This window comes from Pseudochaenichthys georgianus, chromosome 21 (assembly GCF_902827115.2).
Source record: "Pseudochaenichthys georgianus chromosome 21, fPseGeo1.2, whole genome shotgun sequence".
Lineage (NCBI taxonomy): Eukaryota > Metazoa > Chordata > Actinopteri > Perciformes > Channichthyidae > Pseudochaenichthys > Pseudochaenichthys georgianus.
In genome coordinates, this window is record NC_047523.1 from 24,791,994 (window position 1) to 24,812,020 (window position 20,027).

A 20,027-nucleotide genomic window follows, 5' to 3' on the forward strand; every position below is an offset into this window, starting at 1 on the left:
ACTCCAGAACAGGAGGTTGTCTACCTCTTTATTCCAACTCAGGCAGTCGGGGCCTTGATCGGCAAGAAGGGCCAGCACATCAAACAACTCGCCCACTTTGCTGGAGCTTCTATCAAGGTGGGTTTTTCAGCCTCAATAGAGCGCTGACTTCAATTTAAAGGGTGGTAAAAAAAAGGTTGTCTAACCACCTCTGATCAGCATGCATCGCATTGTTTGAAGGCTCACATCGGGCAGTAAGGTGAAGTTAACCATTTGCTTGTCCGCACTGGCAGGTTGTTAGTTATTAATGGTCAAAAAAGGAGTTACGCTTTTAAAAAATCCTCTCCGAGCCGCCTGAAGAAGTGGAACAGATGCTCAATGAATTCTCATACCATAGTCTCATTTATTTGTTGGAATACGCAGACTTCTTGAATGATGATTCAGTGGTTACATGCACTGAATAGACACCTTTTCTATTTCTCTCCATAACCTGTGTGTGTGTGTTGTGTGTTCCAGATTGCTCCAGCTGAGAATCCAGATAGTAGGATGGATGGTGAGAGGATGGTTACTATTACTGGAAATGCAGAGGCTCAGTTTAAGGTAACCACACAATGACATGCTGTATGGGTATGCAAAATTGCTACTTGATATGCTTAATTCATTTTGTTGTGTATTACAGTAAACAGCAGTGGATCACTGTGTGTCCCCATTTCCCAGTCTCTCCTTGTCTCATTCCCTCCTCTGTATTCCAGGCCCAAGGTCGGATATTTGGGAAGCTGAAAGAGGAGAACTTCTTCTCAGCAAAGGAGGAGGTCAAACTGGAGACGCACATCAAGGTTCCCTCAACCGCAGCTGGCAGGGTCATCGGTAAAGGCGGAAAGACGGTGAGTTGTTGCTTGAAGTGACCTGAATTATAGACAAGGATGGAGAAAAAACAATTGCATTAACTTCAGCTACATTAGCCATACATAGCACCTGGTTTGCTTGGTTTAACCAAACAGTATTTTTCAGTTTACTGAGTAAGTCAGTGAGGCTTTAAGTGAGAATTAAAGCAAGATATTAAATCTCTTGAGGTTTTTTTCCAGGTAAATGAGCTGCAGAACCTTACAAGTGCTGAGGTCATCGTGCCGCGGGACCAAACCCCAGACGAGAACGATGAAGTCTTTGTGAAAATCAGCGGTCATTTCTTTGCCAGCCAGGTACGCATAACAAAGTTTAAGATCCTGTAAATGAACACAGGATGTGTTTGTTATTTGGGCTGATTAGAGATCTGATGTCAAATATGGTGGCTTAACTTGGTACATCAGTTTTTTGTATTGAGTCTTCTGAAATGTTTATGCAATAATGCAGATTATCTTCTTTAACATGTACAATACACAGTTGTAAATTGTAAGCATTTTTTGAATGGTGCATTGTCAGAATCGTAGTAAATGGATGAGGGTTCAAATTCAGCTAGAAGTCATTTTCTTTGCTACTTTAGTTTATTAGTTCTTATTATCTTTAACAATTTAAGCATATATTAATACAATTTACATACTGATAACTGCAGGAAAAAACAAACCCACACAGTCAACTTACCCCCAATGATGCTGTGCAGTTCATAGGAACATGACAGTTATCTGTTCATTAAAAGCCTATCTCCAAGGTCAGTCTGGTACGTGTTGTTACATATCAGTTAACACCCCGTCCTGTATGTGATGTCTCTCCGCACAGACTGCACAGAGGAAGATCCGGGAGATCATTCAGCAGGTCAAACAGCAGGAACAGAAGCACCAGCAGGGCACCGCCGTGTCACCGCACCACGTCAAGTGACCAGCGGGGCGGGTGCCAGCCAATGAATGTAGCCCTCCCAAACGGACAGAGACCCACCCAGACAAAGGCCACGGCCAAGGGGGACATGCAGGGCAGACCAGCAGCACCAGGATCAAAACCAAAGAACTTCACTAGGGGGGAAACAAGTAAGAGCCAAAGGCTGAGGGCATTGTGTGCACTGCCAGCCCTGTGAGAGCAGATAGAGTGGGAAAAAACCATACTGATATAATAGAACAAAAAAAAAGACCAAAAAAATCTATAAAGAACGTGGACATGGCAGAGAATTTTGGAACTGTTGTCGTCACAGTTCCAAACAGGAAATAGTATGTCGCCCTGAATAACGTTATCTCTTTAGTTGGACTAACATAGGCCTAACAAACTGATAAAGCAAATGTATTAACACAAGCGTATACAAGGCATTGTGATAAATATTTTAGGTTAGAACGAGCGCGAGGGACAATGGACTCTCACATGAGTTAGAGATATTCAGATTGAAAGATGAAATATCCTTAGCAGTATTAACACAGAGTAGAAAAGTATATTGATACACACTGAGAGTACGCACTGTTATTTTCCTATCAAAATGACAGAACAACTTGGTTTAGTTTCTAATATTTGTGCTTGTTCCAGAGATTGATTGTGCTCTGACAGCCTCATAAGGCAATTCCCCTTGTGTGTTCACAGTATAGGCCACTGAAATCAAAAGAAAAATACTTGTAAGAAAATATGGCGAATGGGTCTTTTTAACAAGCCTGTGTGTGTGCCAACGCAAAAGATAACGTCCCTTTTTTAAGTGTCTCTCACCAATCATATCTGATGCTTCGACTCTTTTTTCTTTTATTTCTTTATTTTCTGCTTATTTCTGCTTTAATTTCTCATCACTCTCTCTCATCTGGCGTGTTTTTTTAATAGGTTAAAAACATATTTGTTGTCAAGGAACAGTTTCTTCCCCCATAGCCCTCATTGAACTGCCACTTTCACTCAACAGAGGTTAAACGCATCAGAAGAATTTTTAAACTGATGTAATTCTTCCATGCTGTACAGTAACTATAACAGCATTCATGCTTGTTGTCCTGATATTTAAAAAAGAAATCTAAACATTGTCTAATAAAGGACGATCAGAGCAAATCTTAAAAAAACGATTTGGTCAAAGTTAATTTGCTTACAGGTGACCAGTCGTTTTGAATGTGCAGCGCCACACGCTCGGCCTTATTTGGGACGTCATGATGTCCGACACAAACATAAGAAATTAGACGTTGTTTTGAGGGAGGGTGCTCACTTTTGGTGCGTGAAGTGGCAGTGAGGAAAAGGTGTTGGGTTAGAGGGTGGTTTGGGAGGCACTGTATGACCTGTGGTACACACACAACCGCAAACGTGACCGCAGCCGTGTTTGGCTTTAACCCTCTCTTGTCAGGGAGCTTTCTAAAATGGCATGACAGCTGTGAATGTACGATATGCAGCCTTTTAGAAGAATTACCCCTGCCGTGTCCAGCAGGCGGGGCCACAGGCACAGACACACAGATTGTCATTCTCACCCTCGCTCTTTCTTTTAACTTTTTGTTTTATTTTGGCGAGCCAGCCGACCGCTCTGCGAGTGCACTGGACACGCAGGTCCTCCTGGTGTCCCTTTACTGTGGAGACCATGGAAGCTTGTTGCCTTATTTTGTCAACTTTTAGACATCACCCATCAGCTTCATCTTCCAGACGCAAGGTTATTGCCAATACGCACAGCTTCCTCCGTGTGTGTGCGTTTGTGTGCGAGTGCGCATGTGTGTGTATATATATATAAAAAGAGAGAGTAATATTTATGAATCTATTTTTTTCCTATTTTGTGATGAGAGCTATTGATAAGAAACAAAAAGAAAAACAAAGTCCTTTTCTTTTCTTCCTCAGTGGGACACTGCCATATTATTTTGAAGGGAAGTGTTTATTTTCTTGAAAACTAGACTATGAATAATAATATAAACAAAAAACCTGAAAAATAGGAGAACAGTTAAGTGAACCATCGATAACTTTGGTCAGGATGTGAACAGTGCGCATGTCAGTATTGTGATCTACCTCAGGCTTCAGGGTACCTCAGTCCAATCTTTCATTTCCCCTTTTTCCACATTTTGTATGCCTTGTTAACTGATCATTTTGAGCGTTTTTAATTTTTAGCGTTTGTTTTTTAATGAAAAAAAGACAAAAGATCTACAGTAATCTCTAAACTCTTCAGGTCCAGTCAACTAGTGAAACTTTGTCAACCGTAGTCAACTCTGTTGGACTGTCTTTACCTGGACGCCATACAACCTCTTAATGATACACGTCAAAAGGATTACAAAGTACATTTTCTGTAGAAAGGAATGAAGAGCAGGATCTAAGGGGGTACATACCTGCCCGAAGTGGTTCTGAATGTGGATGTTGTGTACTGATTTCACAGAAATCAAAGAAAGGAAAGAAAAGTCAGTTGAAAACAAAACAGAAACTAACCATCTGTACCTCCTGCTTTTCCCAACTGTACCTCCAGGTTTTTTTTAGACTTTAAAAAAAACAACAATGAAGTTTATTCACTTGTGGATAAAAAAAAAAAGATTTTTTTAAACAACCCAATTCAACCGTACCAGCTCTATTTGATAAAACACAAAGCTGCAAAAATACACTGACGGGACTCTTTGAACTTGGTGTAAAAACCCTAGTCTTCTGTGTAGAATGTAGAACAACTCTACTCGTTAAAATGTCACTGTGTACGACAAGATACCTGTAAACATGTACAATAGAGTCACACATTAATGCATCGTTTTCTGTTTCTATAACACTTATCAGTCTACACCTACGATATGAGAGATGGTGGGAGAAGTTTTAGAGCGTCACAGTTTGCCTCAAAACTGACCTCTAAACGGTTTTCTCATCAATCTATAGATGATTTTTTTTGTTTTGATGTGCTGTACATTTCAGAATTACCTCTCAGAATCCAAGGCTGACTTTAGTTACTAAAACCGATGTAGGGCGAAAAATAATTAAATAAAGGAATGATATAGTGAAAGTTAGTGTTTGTCTTTGGAGTTCTTTTAACCGTTGAGAGCTGATTTTTTTTTTTTTTTCGAGGGCATGCTTTTGTCATCAGATGAGCTGGATCATTGTCCCAGTAAACACAGATTACCATTGCTGAACTAAAAAATAAAAGGTCTATCGAACTCACACAATGCCTGAGGCTTGCTGTAACAACAGCAAGCCTCCCCACAGCCGGTACAGTACCTCATACTGATGATGATCACTCACCAGACCTGATTCAAATGACCCCCTGACCTTAACCACACCAATGCAGTACGGTGCTTTAACTCGAAACACGTGACTCCTGTGGTGGTCTGCTTCACTGTAGTAGGGCATGTCATGGAGAGAATGGCTCTTAGCTGTAGCGCTGGAAATTGCAGTTTGTCACTCATGGTTTAACTTGGCAGGACTAGCTTTTTAAGAGCAGTATTGAAAGCTTGTCTCTTGTGTTGCAGAGGACTCTTCAGAGCTCTGTCTCGCTTGTGTTTTGGCTCTTTACACAGTCAGTGCAGGTTTCCATCCAGCTGGTTCGGTTTCACTGTGTCGGGTTCAGCACAGCGTCTTGGTTGTTGTAGGCCGGCCACTGTCTGTGGAGGAATCTTGTCAAAATGTAATAGTTTCCTTTTCATTTTAATTTGTACTTCCAAGGATTGGTGTTTCGAGGTTTTGTGGGGTGTTGCTAGACATTAATATTCAGTACCAGAAAACCACAATTACACACATCACTGAGGGTGTACTGCGTTGTTAGTCATATCACATGGTGGTTGGATAGTTTAGGCTTTTATTTTTCCTGTTGATCTGGTTTTTTCTCGTCATTTACACTGATTTAATGATATAGTCCAGAGCAGTAATTGGGATTCTTTGCTTTCCTGTTAGATCACTACCAATTATACTAGTTGTTAAATTGTGGTTGAAATATCCTAACTAGAATGTTTAACAGATTTGGGAATCATGATGGAAAAATAAATGAATCTGTGACATGCATAAAAAGAGGGATGACAGAGTAACCAGGTCTGATAAAAAAGAAAAAGCTAATCAAATCTTGTTCTGCGTCTGAACAAAAAAATAGGGCATTCAACAACCATCCAAAAAAAGATAGTTAGCTGAGGAAGGATTTAGTAAAGTCTGGTTTGATGTATGCAGAACCACAGCAGTGTTTTTGTCTTGTTGTTAAATGGGAAAACACAAAGCATTGCATGAGACTGTTGTAGGCGATCCAGTATGTAGTACACTTTATATAGCACTAGACTTTCAGTAGTGGTTTTCCATGGATCCATTTCTTAACTGCTTTTCACCATTTGGGAGATTCCTTTTGTCCCCTCAGTAGGTCTCAACCCTCAAGTCCTACATTTCCCACGGGCCAAAAGGTCCCAGACACCTCAAGGTAATCGGTGACTGTGCGCTAGACAGACATATATGATCAATTTTTAATCCATCCCGTGGATTCATGCCTTTCTGGTAACAGCCAAGCTGTTGTTTTGAGTTGTGAGTGAACTGTATTGTTGAGCAACCTGGATCTGAGCAATAAATAATATTTGAAAAAAGAAAATGCTGTTTTTCACATTTACTGTTTTATTATTCCAAAGTGTTTTTACCTCTGAAATAATAGGTGTCATGTCGTTTGGGATCCAGCACACCATAACTGTACATTCAATTAAAAAATAATTAACATCTTTGAAGAGACAGAAAGCTGACATTACATTTTAAATCTTAACCCACACAAAGAAAGAGTTTTAAGATAACACTGCAGTGTGAATAGCCCTGTACAAAAGACATACGGACAGTGAAGAGGCAGCCAGAGACGCAATATAAATGATTGATTTAACACATCCTGGATTAACTGCACCTTTACTTTCAGGTAATGATTGGGTATCATGACATTTACTCAGTCATGTCATTTCATTTTTTTGTTACCTCAAAGACTGAGGCCAAATTACACAATTTGAAAAACTTTGAGTTCCAACAAAGTTCAAAAATAGTAAAAATTGCTGAACACCCTGTATTACAATTTATACTTAAGATGTGATTGTCAAAAAAGAAAAATACAATTTCAAGTATATGCTGCAAACATATTTCAGTTACAAATATAGGTATTCACACAAACCCAAATAATCATCTGAGCCATTAAGCTACAACCAACATGAGCAGGCTGTTACATTAGTTTTCCCAAACTTGTGGAGGTAGAAATCAGAGTCCAGCACTGCACGACAGGCACTTGAAACACTGGCTGTTTACATTGAAGCCAAGTCCCCTTTAAACCCTTCCCTTTATCCTTATGATTACTGTACATTCATATATCTTTATACATTTACTGTGCCCAATGATGTTGTGGCATACTGTAGAATAACAAACATTTGGTTAAACAAAAATACCTGGCTACAAATCCCAATGTGCCAGTCTTATTTTTTTACAGCTCTGCATCTCTAGGTGGCTCCAGAAAAGATAAAAAAAACTTTACACTTGCGTCTGCAGTTTGTTTCTGAAGAGTCATCACTTTAAATACATTTCATCTTCGAGCCAGGGAAAACAACTCCCAGAACAAATCACTGGACCTTCTTTTCCGTGTTGAGCCCGTTCTGTGATGGGACGTCCAGTTTGAGGCGGTTCTGACTGAAGCGGCGGATGAGGGCGCCGGGCAGCAGCGCCATGCAGGCGATGGCCAGCAGCTGCAGCAGCCTCCCCCATGAGAACAAGTCGTCCAGAGACGCCACCTCAGACAGCATGACGCCCGTCTGCACACAGATGAAGTTGTACGGTAGGAGGCCTGCAGACACAGATGGCAGGTAAAAAACAAAACTGTAGTTAGACATCAAATGAATGTGGAGGGTTGGGAGAAATGTTCAATACTTAAAATTTGAAGGCAAATAATAATGTGATGTAAATCGAGTCAAGACTTTGTTGTGAGCAGTTTTATGTAGGAACTATATTCCTTCTTTCAAACTACACCCACCGACCATATCACTATGCAGAAGGAAGTTTGTATCTACTCGTGGAACAAAAGCATGCAGTTCTTTAAAAAATAAAGTACTTTCTGTATGAAACTGTTCACAACAACAACAATAACTGTGAATTATCTTGAGTGACTGGGTCATGATTTCCGGGGAGAGACGTTAATGGGAGTTCTTTAGGTCTTTCGTTTTTTGGGCTTTGAGCACCACAAGCCGTGTATTCGAGAGAAAGAGGACATTTTTACAGCCAATAACTCACACCTAAACAATCTGGATTAATAAATAGCACTGCAGGTATGAGGACAAATATTTGTTTTTGTTTGGGTGTAAACTTTCCCTTTAGCAAATGTCACAATCACATGTTGAAACTGATGATTTGACAGAGGGACGATTAGTCGTATTAATTAGCACGCACCTAACACAAACAACAATTAAAGTAGCCAAAGTGTGAGTTTAGGTGAATGTGAAGTCCTTTTCTTTTCATGTAAGGTATCCTTGTGTTCTTACCAATGAAGACTGAGCAGATAAAGTAGGTGATGGGGATGTTGGCAACAGGGGCCGACATGTTCAGAAACCAGTTTGGAGTCATTGGAAAGAATCTTAGGAAGAGTAGAAAGAATAACAAACAGTCCTTGTTTTCCTCAACCTGGTAGAAAAGATAAGATTTTAAAAGAGATGTTAGGATATATAGGGAGAGTAGTAGTGTGCTTGTTGCTTTTTGAGATATTTTCAATGTCAATTTGATATCTTCTTGTCACATTTTGGGGAATAAAAATACAAAACAAAACCTGTAATCACCCCCATTATAACTTTGCACATGTATATACATGTAATGATAACATGTGTGAGCAGAGCATTCGGGGCAGGAATATATAACTTCATATTCTCAATGAAAGCCTACCATAACAACTCATTTATCATCAGAATATACAGTAGAGTTGAATCAATATTTGTTGCCTTGAATAAGTTGTTTACATGGTGTCACAGATGTACCTTCCTCTGTAGCATGGAGACCTTATCAGGGAAGAGGTTAGCGATGTAGCGCTTTCCAAAGGTCTGGGACAGGAGGTAGCACATGGTGGAGCCCACAGTGGTGAGCACACAGGCAAGCAGCAGTCCTTGATAGGGTCCAAATATAGCTCCTGCTAAAATATTCTGCATAATGACAAGTGGAGAGGGCCAGAGTTATTACACATCATAAAAGTGTTTAATGATCGTCACAGACATACACATCAAGACAATCTACTGCATATCTCTTCCTGCCAAAGGAGAGAAGTACTCTTTAATCTAACAGTGGTTCTGTGCTGCAAGCTCCGTTTGGGGAATTAAATCAATGATACTGGGGAAGAAAAACGGCCACAAAAGTCTTATAATGTCTACACACAAAGAGAGTCTGACATCCTTTTATTGTTTGAGCTTGCTGGATATTGTTATCCTCTGCAGTGTGTGTTTGGAGAAGAGTCGTAGCTTTTTCCTTTTTCCTTATAGCATACTTAATTTGTGTCACACCTGCCATACATGTTCTTTTCTAATTGGCATTCAAATCAATAATTGTTTCTGTAAAACATGTCAACAAATACCGTGACTACCTCACACCCACGAAGATCAATGACTTGCTTAATTGTTGTAAACATTTTAAAAGACATCCGACACAAATATCAACATCCATGGTTTGCCTTGTTATCCAGCGTCAGTACAAAGAACACCTGAGTTTGAACACCTGCATTTTACCCTACCAGAAATGAAGATCCAGGAATGGCAAAGGACTGCTTGTAAAGATATGCACTACAGAAGAGCAGCAGGACATATCCGGTGTGCTCCGTCTTGTAAAAATGCAGGAGCTCAGCCAGTTCCCTCAGCTCCTCCAAGTCTGAGGGGAACTTCAACCTGCATGACATCCATACTCAAGTTAGTCCCATCATGCACTTCTTCCAGGAACAGACAGTGTTCAGAATCATGGACAGATAATAGGATATTATGGTAATCAACAACTCAACAACAATTCAATATTGACATATACCTGATGGTAACAAGTTTATAAATGCAGATATGTGCTTGTTTGATCAATTTCAACCTGAATTACTGGTAACACTGTATTGGTTTTGGCTGCTAAGTCAGAGGACTGAAGTTAACACATTGGCCTAAAGTTAGGGTTACAGCCATTAGTTGTATTGGGTATATAAGTGGTTATAAACTGTTTTACAACTGTGTAATGACGCTAATATTAATAATTAATGGATTTTAAAACTTTACTTAATGTCATATCTTACATATTACATATAGTATAGAGTGAGTATTTCCATGATGAGATTGTGTGTGAGATAAGAGCATGCTTATGTAAGCAGTAGTGATATCAACGTTACAGTCAAATGCACATTTTGTAGATAAAAACTTAACCTCGTGAACTTTATAATCTCTGGATAACATAAGCGTCACCTGCTGGGCTCCCCGGAGCTGTCAGCGGGCTCCCCGGACTCCTCGTGGTGTCTGTGGGCGGCTGGAGGTCTCCGCGGCGCAGCAGGAAGGTACAGGGAAAGAGAGTACAGGTACACACTGGCTGCAGCCACCACCGCGAGCAGTCCCACAAGAGAGCGCATATTCCTCCACACTGTCAGCCTGGAGACGGCTGCTTCTCCTCCGTGTTGACAGTCAGAGTGGAGAGAAGAAATGGCCAACAACTGCCGCTTCTTCTTCTTCTTCTTCTACTTTGAGGTAAAGGCAGCTAGCATCATTGGTGTTACTGCCATCTTCTGGACGCATTTACCTAACCGCTGAAAGATATTTTTTGTATTCAGCAATATCTGTAATAGTATTTGCATTTGACTGTGATATATATGTTTTTTTAATTAAACAAATGATTGCTGCTTTATATTAATAATAATTCATGTTTTTTTATAGCGATTTTCCTGGTCCTCAAATATGCTTTATTATTAATCAAACGATACTACAACAAAATAGTTAAATTAAAAGCATATATGCCCCAAAAAAGGGAACAAAATGGACAGATTTAGTTTTCTAACTAACTCCAGGTCAGGTGGGGGCGCTAAAGCTCCGACTCGTTACCCCATACCGCCCACTGTAAACAACACAGAATAAAAGCCACGAAGAAGACAGTATGGAAATCTTTATCACATGGATAGTAAAACTGTGATAAGGTGATGCAGTCTTGGCAGCAGGACTGAAGTTACAAAGTTCAGTCCACAAACCAGAAACAAGTGCGACAGCGTCTGGTATTCGGTAAGATGGCTGAATATAATCGTGTTTCGGAGTGTGTCGGTTTGATTACTCTGCGGAATCCGCCTGTCAACGCACTCAGGTGAGCCACAGTCAACAGCAAGCAGGGCTTCTTTAAAAACCTGTTAAACCCCGAGCCTGTTTTTCAGGTTTCAGGCTCGAAAATGACATTCCCAGAACAAATGACTGTAACTTCACTTCTAAAAGGTTTATATGAATAATTTTTGTTATCAAAGCAAGGTTACATCTGTGAGTTGGATGTAGAAGTGTCAGAATCAATATAGATGTTTCTGTGTCAGAGTAAATTCAGATGGAACATAGCAAAAAAATGTAAATTCCTGTCTCCGTCTAAAGAAAACCCATTACTTATAGTGAAGACCAACCTTGAATGATGGGTTAGTAGCCTAAAAGCTTTAGGAATCCAAATTATAACATATAATAAGTACCCTGTATCAAGATTGAGGCAAAACAAGTGACATTTGACCTTTTTAGAGAGGTTTATGAAAATAAAGTCCAGGCGGAATAAGCTTTGGGCCCATTTGGGCCCATCAGTGCCATTTGACATTTTTCAGATACCAGACTATAAAAATCATTGTATTACATTGAAAAATCACTATAGGTATTCATTCCATTAAAAATTTTTTTTTAAAAAAATGTAAATAAAAAAAAAGATTCTTAAAAAAATATTAAAAATATTTGTGTGAGTGTGTATAAAAAAAATCAGGGTCCCCGTCGGCGGGGACCTTCGGGCTTAACAGTGCATGATCCATGATTTACTCTCGAGTTTTTTTTATCTTGTGAGAAGACAAATTACTGCATGTTCGTATATTGTGGGACTTTTATAGAAGCCTTCGGGATGTACAATTCCAAATTTGCATAGGAAAATGCACACAAAATAGCAAAGGCAATAACTTGTTTTGTCAGTACAATATTAAAATTATATAAATATTGCCAGATGGGGGCGTCAGAGGAAAGACTGTTAACTCAAATAAAAAATGGAATATATTTGCTGTAGTTGTGTAGGCCTATTGTAGGAGTAGGTATTTCCATGTTCAATTATATATACTTTATCAGACAGCTTTACTTTGTGGGTGAAGTTAATACAAACAATATGTATGATGACCTTACATAAAATGAAACATTGTTGTATGTAGACAATATACAATATACAATGTACAATGTATATGTATACAATGACCTCGTATCTTGGCCTGCTATAATTTAATGTTGCTACTTACATGATAATTAATAACTGAAAATAAATGTCATGATATTATTAAGACATTGAAAGGGGAAATTGTGCTGCATAATGAATACTTAAACATTTGATAGTTTAAATGCCTTTTGCTAATTCTTCTTATCTGCATCTACTTAAGTGAATTATTGAACGCAGGACTTTTACTTGTAGTATTGTGGTGTTGCAAAGCCTAATCTGCTGGTGAATGATCTACTGCTGCAGACTGCTCCAGTTTTGGGTTAAAAACAGTGCTAGAAGGTACCCCAGATGTAGTAAATATTAATGGGTGTTTCTCACAAATATGAATCCTGTCTGCCTAGCTCTTTAGGCCACTACTACCCTGTTTAACAGAAACACATGTCAAATGTAGGTCATATTGTTAATAATTATCATTATTTTGAGGAAGAAGTCCTGTAACAGAAAGGTCTAAATTGTCCTCGACTATAACAATTTAAAGGGTTACTGAAAGGTGAACTTCAGCAATAATGTACATCCAGTATAACTTAAACATGTTATTCTTTGATGCAGTGCAGCGGTGAGGCAGGGCATCGTTGATACCGTGCAGAGAGCACTCAGCGACCCAAACGTGAAGTCTGTGGTCATCTGTGGCCAGAATGGAATCTTCTGTGGAGGTATGGACATTATTTAGCTTTCTTGTATTTTCTGCAACTTTACAATGGTGACACAAATAGGTGCCAAAATGTGTTTGAATTGTATTTTACTTGACTTCTTTCAATGTTCTATTACAAACCTTGAAATGGGTGTAAAGATCGGTGCAAAAGGCGACAAGAGTACACTATCAAACACCAGTAGGCTTGCAAAATAATTCTCAAATATAAGTTTTAGTTTCAATAATAACTAATACACTTTAACAATTGAAGTGTATATATATACATGCGTCCTGGTGTGTGTTAATTTCCTCAAAGACAGAAGCACAGCATTTCTGTTGAACCAGATGTACCTTATTATAAAGTCTGTTGTTTCTGGCTTTCTGTTTGAACACTCTTGATATCAAAATTCATTTCATTTTGCACAACAGGGGCGGACATCAAGGAGTTTGGATCCAACATGACTGGACCTCCACTAATTCCGATGATCCACGCCATTGAGTCTGCCAACAAGCCGGTGGTGGCGGCCATAGAAGGAAGTGCTTTAGGTGGAGGGCTTGAGTTGGCGCTTGGTTGTCATTATCGAATCGCACACTCTAAAGTGAGTTCATGCTTCAGATCGCTCTCTGTCTCTTTTTAATGTCAGCGTAGTGCTGCATCAGTGTCTAACTGTCTGAACATGTTGTAATGAGTAACTGTTGGTTTAGTTGTTATGTTTAAAATACAACAATCACATTTTTCTTTCAAATGGTTTAATTGTTGCAATATATAATTACTGTTATGGGGAAGAATGACATGAAAACCCCAAACTGTTAAGCCCCTTCTGTTACTCATACTTTGTGCCTCTGTGCCCTTTAAGGCCAGACTGGGGCTGCCAGAGGTGAGTTTGGGTCTGTTGCCAGCTGCAGGAGGATCCCAACGTCTGCCAAGGCTCATCGGGGTCCCAGCTGCCCTAAACCTCATCACCACAGGTCGAGAAGACAGATTTACTTCATTAAGAGATGATTATAAAAGTGTAGACATTCTTGAAAGTATCAGACTAGAAAAAGGGAAGTATATATTCCTGTGAAGAAGTCACAATACTTAGTGTAATCCTGATACCATATTATGACTTTGGCACAACTCCGGCCCTAACAATCTTGATAGTGATATCGCAACATCCTTAAACATCAGGCCAAGTTGAGGATTACTATTTGTTTTATCAGCAGAGATTATATCTTTTTAGAATTAGTATGCCATGCAAAAATGTGAAATGTTGGTCTATTTTTGCAAGAGGGCTCTGTTTGTAAACCCACATGCAGATGTCCCTGCATATTATAGATGTACAAATGATTACCAATCATTGACTTGGCAGAGTTGTTGATTGTTCACAACATGCAGCTGCTGACATGAGATCGGTAGTTTACTGTGATAACCAGCAGAGGTCAGCATGTGTTTAGTTTCACCATGCTCACTGCTTATATTCTGCAGTGTTCAGATCAATGGAAATGTTCTTAACGCCATAGTTGAGGAGACAGTTGTTCTTTATCATGTTCTGACATTTATCAAGGATACAAATGGTCCTTGAGTCCAAATCTACTGTGCCTGGCTGGGAGGCGTGTTATTCCTCATCTAAGCATTACAAATGTCACATGTCATCCAGATAGACCTTTGATGCCCTTCATATCTCCCACAGGCCGCCATGTGACTGCCGCTGAGGCCCTGCAACTTGGCATAGTGGATCAGGTTACTGACCACAACACTGTGGATGCAGCTGTGAAGTTTGCCCTGAGTGTTGCAGGTGAGGCACAGAAACCTGATTGCACAAGTTTTAAAATCCACTCACTCTCCACTGGCTTAAAAAATGAATTTAGTGGATTTACATTCCTCCCCAGAGAAGTTATTTTGGGCAAGTCCGACATCAAGAAGATTTGACATGTAGGTTGTGGAAATCAAAGGAAGCAGAAAACACGGCAGGCAGATCCTCCACCGCAGACGCCATAAATGTTTCATGGCTCTGTCAGATGTGCTCTGATGTCTTCACTGCTTTTGCTCTATTATTTAAAAGGGTGAAAAGGGACAAACTTTCCTTAAATATTAATAACTGGCTCTAGCCAATCATTTAGGAGGATAAGGGTTTCTCTGTGTATGTGAATCAGAATAATGAACACCCTAAATTGACTGATAAAATGTGCCACATCCCCACAGTTTACCAACAAATATGTCTCTGTGTAATGGGTCTGTTAAATGACAAATCAACTTTTAAGAACATTTGGTGTCTATTTTTGTGAAATGCTTAGATTTTCCAATTCTGCTCTTGGTCAGATGATGTCTTATACTTTACAATAATTCAACAGCAAAAGGTTTATACATTTTATTTTCATATGAAAGGAATACCCATTTAACAACATTTTCAGTGATACTCTACTTCAGACCAGCTATTAATTAGCTTATCATAACGACTGAAAGCAGTGAGAAACAGCTAGCCTGGTTCTTTCCACAGTTGCCTAGCAGCAAACATCTAATAAACACATTGTGAAGTGATTTATCCGTACAAAAGTGTAAAAAAACACAAATTGTGGGTTTGCAGGTTATTTGCTGGACTGTTTATTGAGTGCTCAGATCCAGGCTAGCTGTTTTCACTTTCTGCTAAGCTATGGCCAACCAACCCTTTATATTTAACATACAGATAAGAAAGTGGTATCACGCATTTCATACAACTCACAATAAGGAAGTCATTAAGCATCATTTTTTCTTACAAAAGTCAAACTATTCCTTTAAGTATTAAGGAATGCTGTTAGCAAGGTCATATTGTGAAGTAATGCATATACCAACTACTCCGGTGTGCGTTTTTTTGTGTTTACATTTTCCGATTAAATGTGGTTGATGTGAATGATGTCTTTGCCCTGGTTGTACAACAGCCTTTGATTCGTTTGCATACAAGGAAAATAGGGATGTTTTCATGGCTATAATGTAAGAAGCTCGCTACTTGTTTTCGAGAAGTCATCTTGAACAGTTTGTTGCTAGCTTACCTGGCAATGACGGCTCATTTTTACGACATTTAAATTGGTATGAAAACTGCTAGTTTGTGCCTAATGTTCCACCTTTAGCAAATTATCACACGAAGTTTGTGCGAAATGTCAACAGCAGTTCCCCAGGATTGCCTGTAAAACAACATTTCACAATCAAAAGATGATTGTAGTCTGATGCTTTTTACAAATGCTTTTTTTCCACACAGCACTGCCAAGATGACTTTGAGTGGGTGAGAAAGTGAGTGTTGTTTTTAAAGCTGAGGCTTAGAGTGAGTCTGACAGTGAAGCCAACAGCATACAAGATGGGAGATGACGAGGAGACGGGAAGGAAATCTGTGGAGACTTTGACCGATACTCCACTCTTGAGTTGATAAGCAGGGGTGTTACATTTGGATGGGAAATATGTATCTAAATTTACATCGAAACATGTGAATGTTTGAGACGTTGAGATGAACGGCCAGTGAGGCAACAAGCACAGAATAGATTCAAACACATTAATACATGCATACATAAACCCCAGCCAGCAGTACATCTGGCACATATACAACAATTGTTTGACAACCTAAATTGATGCACATGTGAACACACACACACGCACACGCACACGCACAGACACAGACACTAGGCACACACATGCACAGATTCAAGTCTCTGCTGGTGACCAGATTAACTTTTTTACCCCAGTAGTTGCAACATCTGCCCGCTACATCTGTCAGCACAACAAATCCATCGATGCAGCTCAACCATTTACAGATTAACCGCTGCAATAATGCCCCCTCTTAAGTACATTGGAATCACATCGCACTGCCACACAGCATTGTACTTGTAACTGACCTGTAATGGCCTTCAACATGAATTCTTCCCCAGTGATATATTGATAGGGACTTTATTAGACACAATTGAAAGTTATTGGACTAAGTGGAGATAACAGATCAGATGCGGCTGCCGTGCCTTTAAGCTTAGCCATGCTGACCCAGTTTTCTGGCCCAGACCCACTGAATGTAATTCAGTGAAGCTGTGAGGGATTCCTACTACTGTCTCATGTAATCATGTCAGAGGAGACAGGAATGGGAATTAAGATGCTTTTAACAAGGTTTTAGCAGACTAGATATCTGCTTCTTCTCTCTCATTGTTCGCAGGCTTTAATCACGGCAGACAGGAAGTTTTGAGGCTCTAATTTTAAGTCTTGTCATGTAGTTTCACCTGGAAAATTGCCCTAGTATTGTACTGTTGCTTTCAGGCATGACAATCACAAAAATTAAATCACTTCCCTCTTTGGAGTTGGACATTTACCAGCTGTTTTTTGCCCAGAATCAAATTGTTGCCTTCATTTAGTTTCACATCGGTGTTATTCGAAGTAAACAGAAACAGTGAAGTGGCACTGGAGTCTGTACAATTATTTTGAAAATTGGTCTGTCGTATCACTCTGCTCTTTAAGCCACTGGGGTACCTAGTGATGAGTGGCCAATTACATCCAGGCTGGAGAAAAAGGAAAACGCAGTACTAATGGAAAGTAGGAAGCAAATTGCAGAAATAATATTCTGCAATAATTAAAATGTACTTTCTGAAAACTCAGAAAACTGCATGTAAAAATGTTATTCACATGCAGTCATGTTTCCTCCTTGTTTTTATTGCAGGTCGGTCACTGGATCCTCGTCGTATCAGTACTCATCCGTGTCCACAGCAGCCTGATTTGGATGCTCTCTTTGAGGAGGTGATGCAAAAGGTGCGTCAGAGCGCCCGTGGAGCTATTGCACCCATCGCATGTGTCCAGGCGGTGCGGGCGGCTGCCACCCTGCCCTACGCTCAGGGCATGGAGCGAGAGAGAGAGCTGATGGCCACTCTCTTCACCTCAGGCCAGGCCCGCGCCCTGCAGTACTGTTTCTTTGCTGAGAGAGCTGTTGGCAGGTGGAGGATGCCCAGTGGAGCCCGCTGGGACACGAGCAACCCCAGGCCTGTGCATAAAGCAGCTGTCATCGGTAAAAGCTTCTTTAATTTCTAGTTGTCTGAGGTAACAATACGCACAAGCTCATTTATAGTTACGCTGAATGTATATGGATGAGCTCTCTGTACTCGGCAGTGAGGGTTGGATGAATGACAATCTGGATATGTGAAGCTCAGCAGCTTGTGCATTAAAATAGCAAGCATTGGAAAAATTCCCAGGCTTAATATTTTTTCAGACTACCATTATTTACACAAAAACATTATTTACTGTGATTCTTCTTGTATATATGGTTATTTTTCTGATCCAAAATTGTCCAAGGTATGTGTGAATTGTGATTTGAGGTTTTATTTGATTTGTGATTTTGTCTAAAAAGGCCTCGGCACCATGGGGAGAGGCATTACCGTGGCACTGGCTCAGACCGGGTTGTCTGTGATCGCCGTGGAGACTCAGGAGAAGCAGTTGATGGAGGCAAAGCAGGCGATATCTGGCATGTTGGAGCGAGGAGCCAAGAGACGTGGTGTGTCTCCTGCTCTTGATGGAGTCATTTACAGCCAGAACATCCAGGCCGTGGCGGATGTGGACCTGGTCATCGAGGCTGTCTTTGAGGACATCGCCCTGAAGACCAAAGTCTTCCAGCAGCTTTCTGCCGTTTGTAAACCCGGCACATTACTGTGCACCAACACTTCTGCTCTAGACGTGGACCAGCTCGCCTCTGAGACCCCAAACCCCGAGCTGGTGGTCGGGATGCACTTCTTCGCCCCAGCCCATGTCATGAAGCTGCTGGAGGTGGTGTACGGGCCTCGGTCCTCTCCTCAAGCCGTGGCCACTGCCATGCAACTGGGGAAGAAAATGGGCAAAGCCAGTGTGGCAGTTGGCAACTGTCGAGGCTTTGTGGGGAACCGCATGCTGAAGCCATACATTGAAGAAGCGTTCTTCCTTCTGGAGGAGGGAGCTACACCAGAGTTAGTCGATCAAGCGCTGGAGGAGTTTGGTTTTCCCATGGGTGTGTTCAGAATGTCCGACCTCTCTGGGCTGGACGTGGGATGGAGAGTCAGGAAAGGAGACGGGCTGGTGGAGCCTGGCATGGCGTCAGGGCGATCTGCTAGAATCCGACAGGGTCGCAGGTACAGTCCTCTGGGAGACCTGCTCTGTGAGGAGGGACGCTTCGGCCAGAAAACAGGCCGGGGGTGGTACCAGTATGACAAACCTGGCAGTCGGGTTGCCAGGTCTGACCCTTGGCTGCACAGCTTTCTGGGGGCGTACCGAGCCCAGCACGGCCTGGTGGCGCGACGCATCGACCACCAGGAGGTGCTGGATCGCTGCCTCTACGCCCTGATCAACGAGGGCTTCCATATCCTGGATGATGGAATAGCTGCAGGACCTGAAGACATCGATGTCATCTATGTGTCGGGCTACGGCTGGCCCAGGCACCGTGGAGGTCCGATGTTCTACGCCAACATGGTCGGGCTGGCGAAGGTTCTGGAGAGGCTGGAGCACTACCAGCAGCTTCACCCTGAGGTGCCCCACCTGCAGCCCAGCAGCCTGCTCAGGAGGCTGGTGGCCAGCGGCAGCCCACCTATCCACAAGTGGGGGGAGGCCATCAAGAAACTCCACAGTCAGCTTTAAATCTTAAGCATTTTAGCTCTAAGCTCTTAATTCACTTTAATAATGACAAGCTTATACTGTGATAAACAGTAAATTGCTTATTGTGTACCCTTTAAAATGTCTAATCTTTTTCTTTTGTATATTGTGATTATGAATGTAATTATTGAAGGCTGCTGTGCTTTCTTTGATTTAATAATCATAATAGCTTTGTCTGTGCCAATTTATTAGGTACACAATGTAATATAATTATATACAACAACAGTAAATCATATCTTTGTTAAGCAGATTGAGCTTGTGTTGACATTTTATCAAATACATTGATTTAACTTGCAATAGATTGATGGTTTAATTGTTTCTAAAAGATTGTCTCTTGTTTGTGTAAATAGTGGCTGTACAAAACACTATAAACACAAGAAAGAGAAAATGTTATTGATTTTCCTATATTAGGCTTGAATGGTTTTTAATGAATCATGTTTAATAAATGTTTTGTGTAATGTACACTATTTGATAATAAAAATAATCTGATGTCCAAAGACCTGTTTCATACTGATTTATTGGTTCGTATTGTACTTACTGTCCTATTTGTGTGAAACTGACATTATGTAGAGTAGCTATTGT

General features: G+C 40.6%; 3 protein-coding genes and 1 long non-coding RNA gene across 5 annotated transcripts in view; 2 read left to right on the forward strand and 2 right to left on the reverse strand.

Annotated features, from left to right (window-relative positions):
- igf2bp2a (insulin-like growth factor 2 mRNA binding protein 2a) overlaps positions 1-3,222 on the forward strand; it is a 46,384-nt gene extending 43,162 nt beyond the window's left edge. For both annotated transcript variants that reach the window (XM_034110436.2, XM_034110435.2), the window contains exons 12-16: positions 1-117; positions 496-579; positions 732-863; positions 1,065-1,178; positions 1,693-3,222. In XM_034110436.2, coding sequence (XP_033966327.1) covers positions 1-117; positions 496-579; positions 732-863; positions 1,065-1,178; positions 1,693-1,791 — 546 coding nt within the window. In that variant the 3' untranslated portion in view covers positions 1,792-3,222. The remainder of the gene's footprint in view (positions 118-495; positions 580-731; positions 864-1,064; positions 1,179-1,692) is intronic.
- Positions 795-1,659, reverse strand: LOC117466924 (uncharacterized). The gene is made up of 3 exons (XR_004554314.2): positions 1,558-1,659; positions 1,088-1,202; positions 795-885 (listed from the first exon to the last, which is right to left on the reverse strand). It is a non-coding gene; the product is annotated as an uncharacterized lncRNA (long non-coding RNA).
- Positions 3,223-6,373: 3,151 nt separating the features above from the next.
- On the reverse strand, positions 6,374-10,458 carry tmem41aa (transmembrane protein 41aa). The gene is made up of 5 exons (XM_034110437.2): positions 10,206-10,458; positions 9,506-9,656; positions 8,763-8,924; positions 8,277-8,415; positions 6,374-7,585 (listed from the first exon to the last, which is right to left on the reverse strand). The coding sequence occupies exons 1-5, from the start codon at positions 10,364-10,366 to the stop codon at positions 7,365-7,367; spliced, it is 834 nt and encodes a 277-aa protein (XP_033966328.1). The 5' UTR covers positions 10,367-10,458; the 3' UTR covers positions 6,374-7,364.
- Positions 10,459-10,871: 413 nt separating this feature from the next.
- ehhadh (enoyl-CoA, hydratase/3-hydroxyacyl CoA dehydrogenase) lies at positions 10,872-19,936 on the forward strand. The gene is made up of 7 exons (XM_034110469.1): positions 10,872-11,085; positions 12,769-12,872; positions 13,280-13,449; positions 13,708-13,819; positions 14,524-14,628; positions 17,497-17,838; positions 18,178-19,936. The coding sequence occupies exons 1-7, from the start codon at positions 11,012-11,014 to the stop codon at positions 19,428-19,430; spliced, it is 2,160 nt and encodes a 719-aa protein (XP_033966360.1). The 5' UTR covers positions 10,872-11,011; the 3' UTR covers positions 19,431-19,936.
- Positions 19,937-20,027: the final 91 nt, after the last annotated feature.

What these genes read in the sequence shown, in the direction of transcription:
- ehhadh (XM_034110469.1), top strand. Translation starts at nt 11,012, where the DNA reads ATGGCTGAATATAATCGTGTTTCGGAGTGTGTCGGTTTGATTACTCTG. An exon ending in CCGCCTGTCAACGCACTCAG is followed by an intron (nt 11,086 to 12,768) that starts GTGAGCCACAGT and finishes TCTTTGATGCAG; the next exon opens with TGCAGCGGTGAGGCAGGGCA. An exon ending in GCATAAAGCAGCTGTCATCG is followed by an intron (nt 17,839 to 18,177) that starts GTAAAAGCTTCT and finishes TTGTCTAAAAAG; the next exon opens with GCCTCGGCACCATGGGGAGA.
- tmem41aa (XM_034110437.2), bottom strand. Translation starts at nt 10,366, where the DNA reads ATGCGCTCTCTTGTGGGACTGCTCGCGGTGGTGGCTGCAGCCAGTGTG. An exon ending in TTCCTGGATCTTCATTTCTG is followed by an intron (nt 8,925 to 9,505) that starts GTAGGGTAAAAT and finishes GTCATTATGCAG; the next exon opens with AATATTTTAGCAGGAGCTAT. An exon ending in TCTCCATGCTACAGAGGAAG is followed by an intron (nt 8,416 to 8,762) that starts GTACATCTGTGA and finishes CTTTTCTACCAG; the next exon opens with GTTGAGGAAAACAAGGACTG.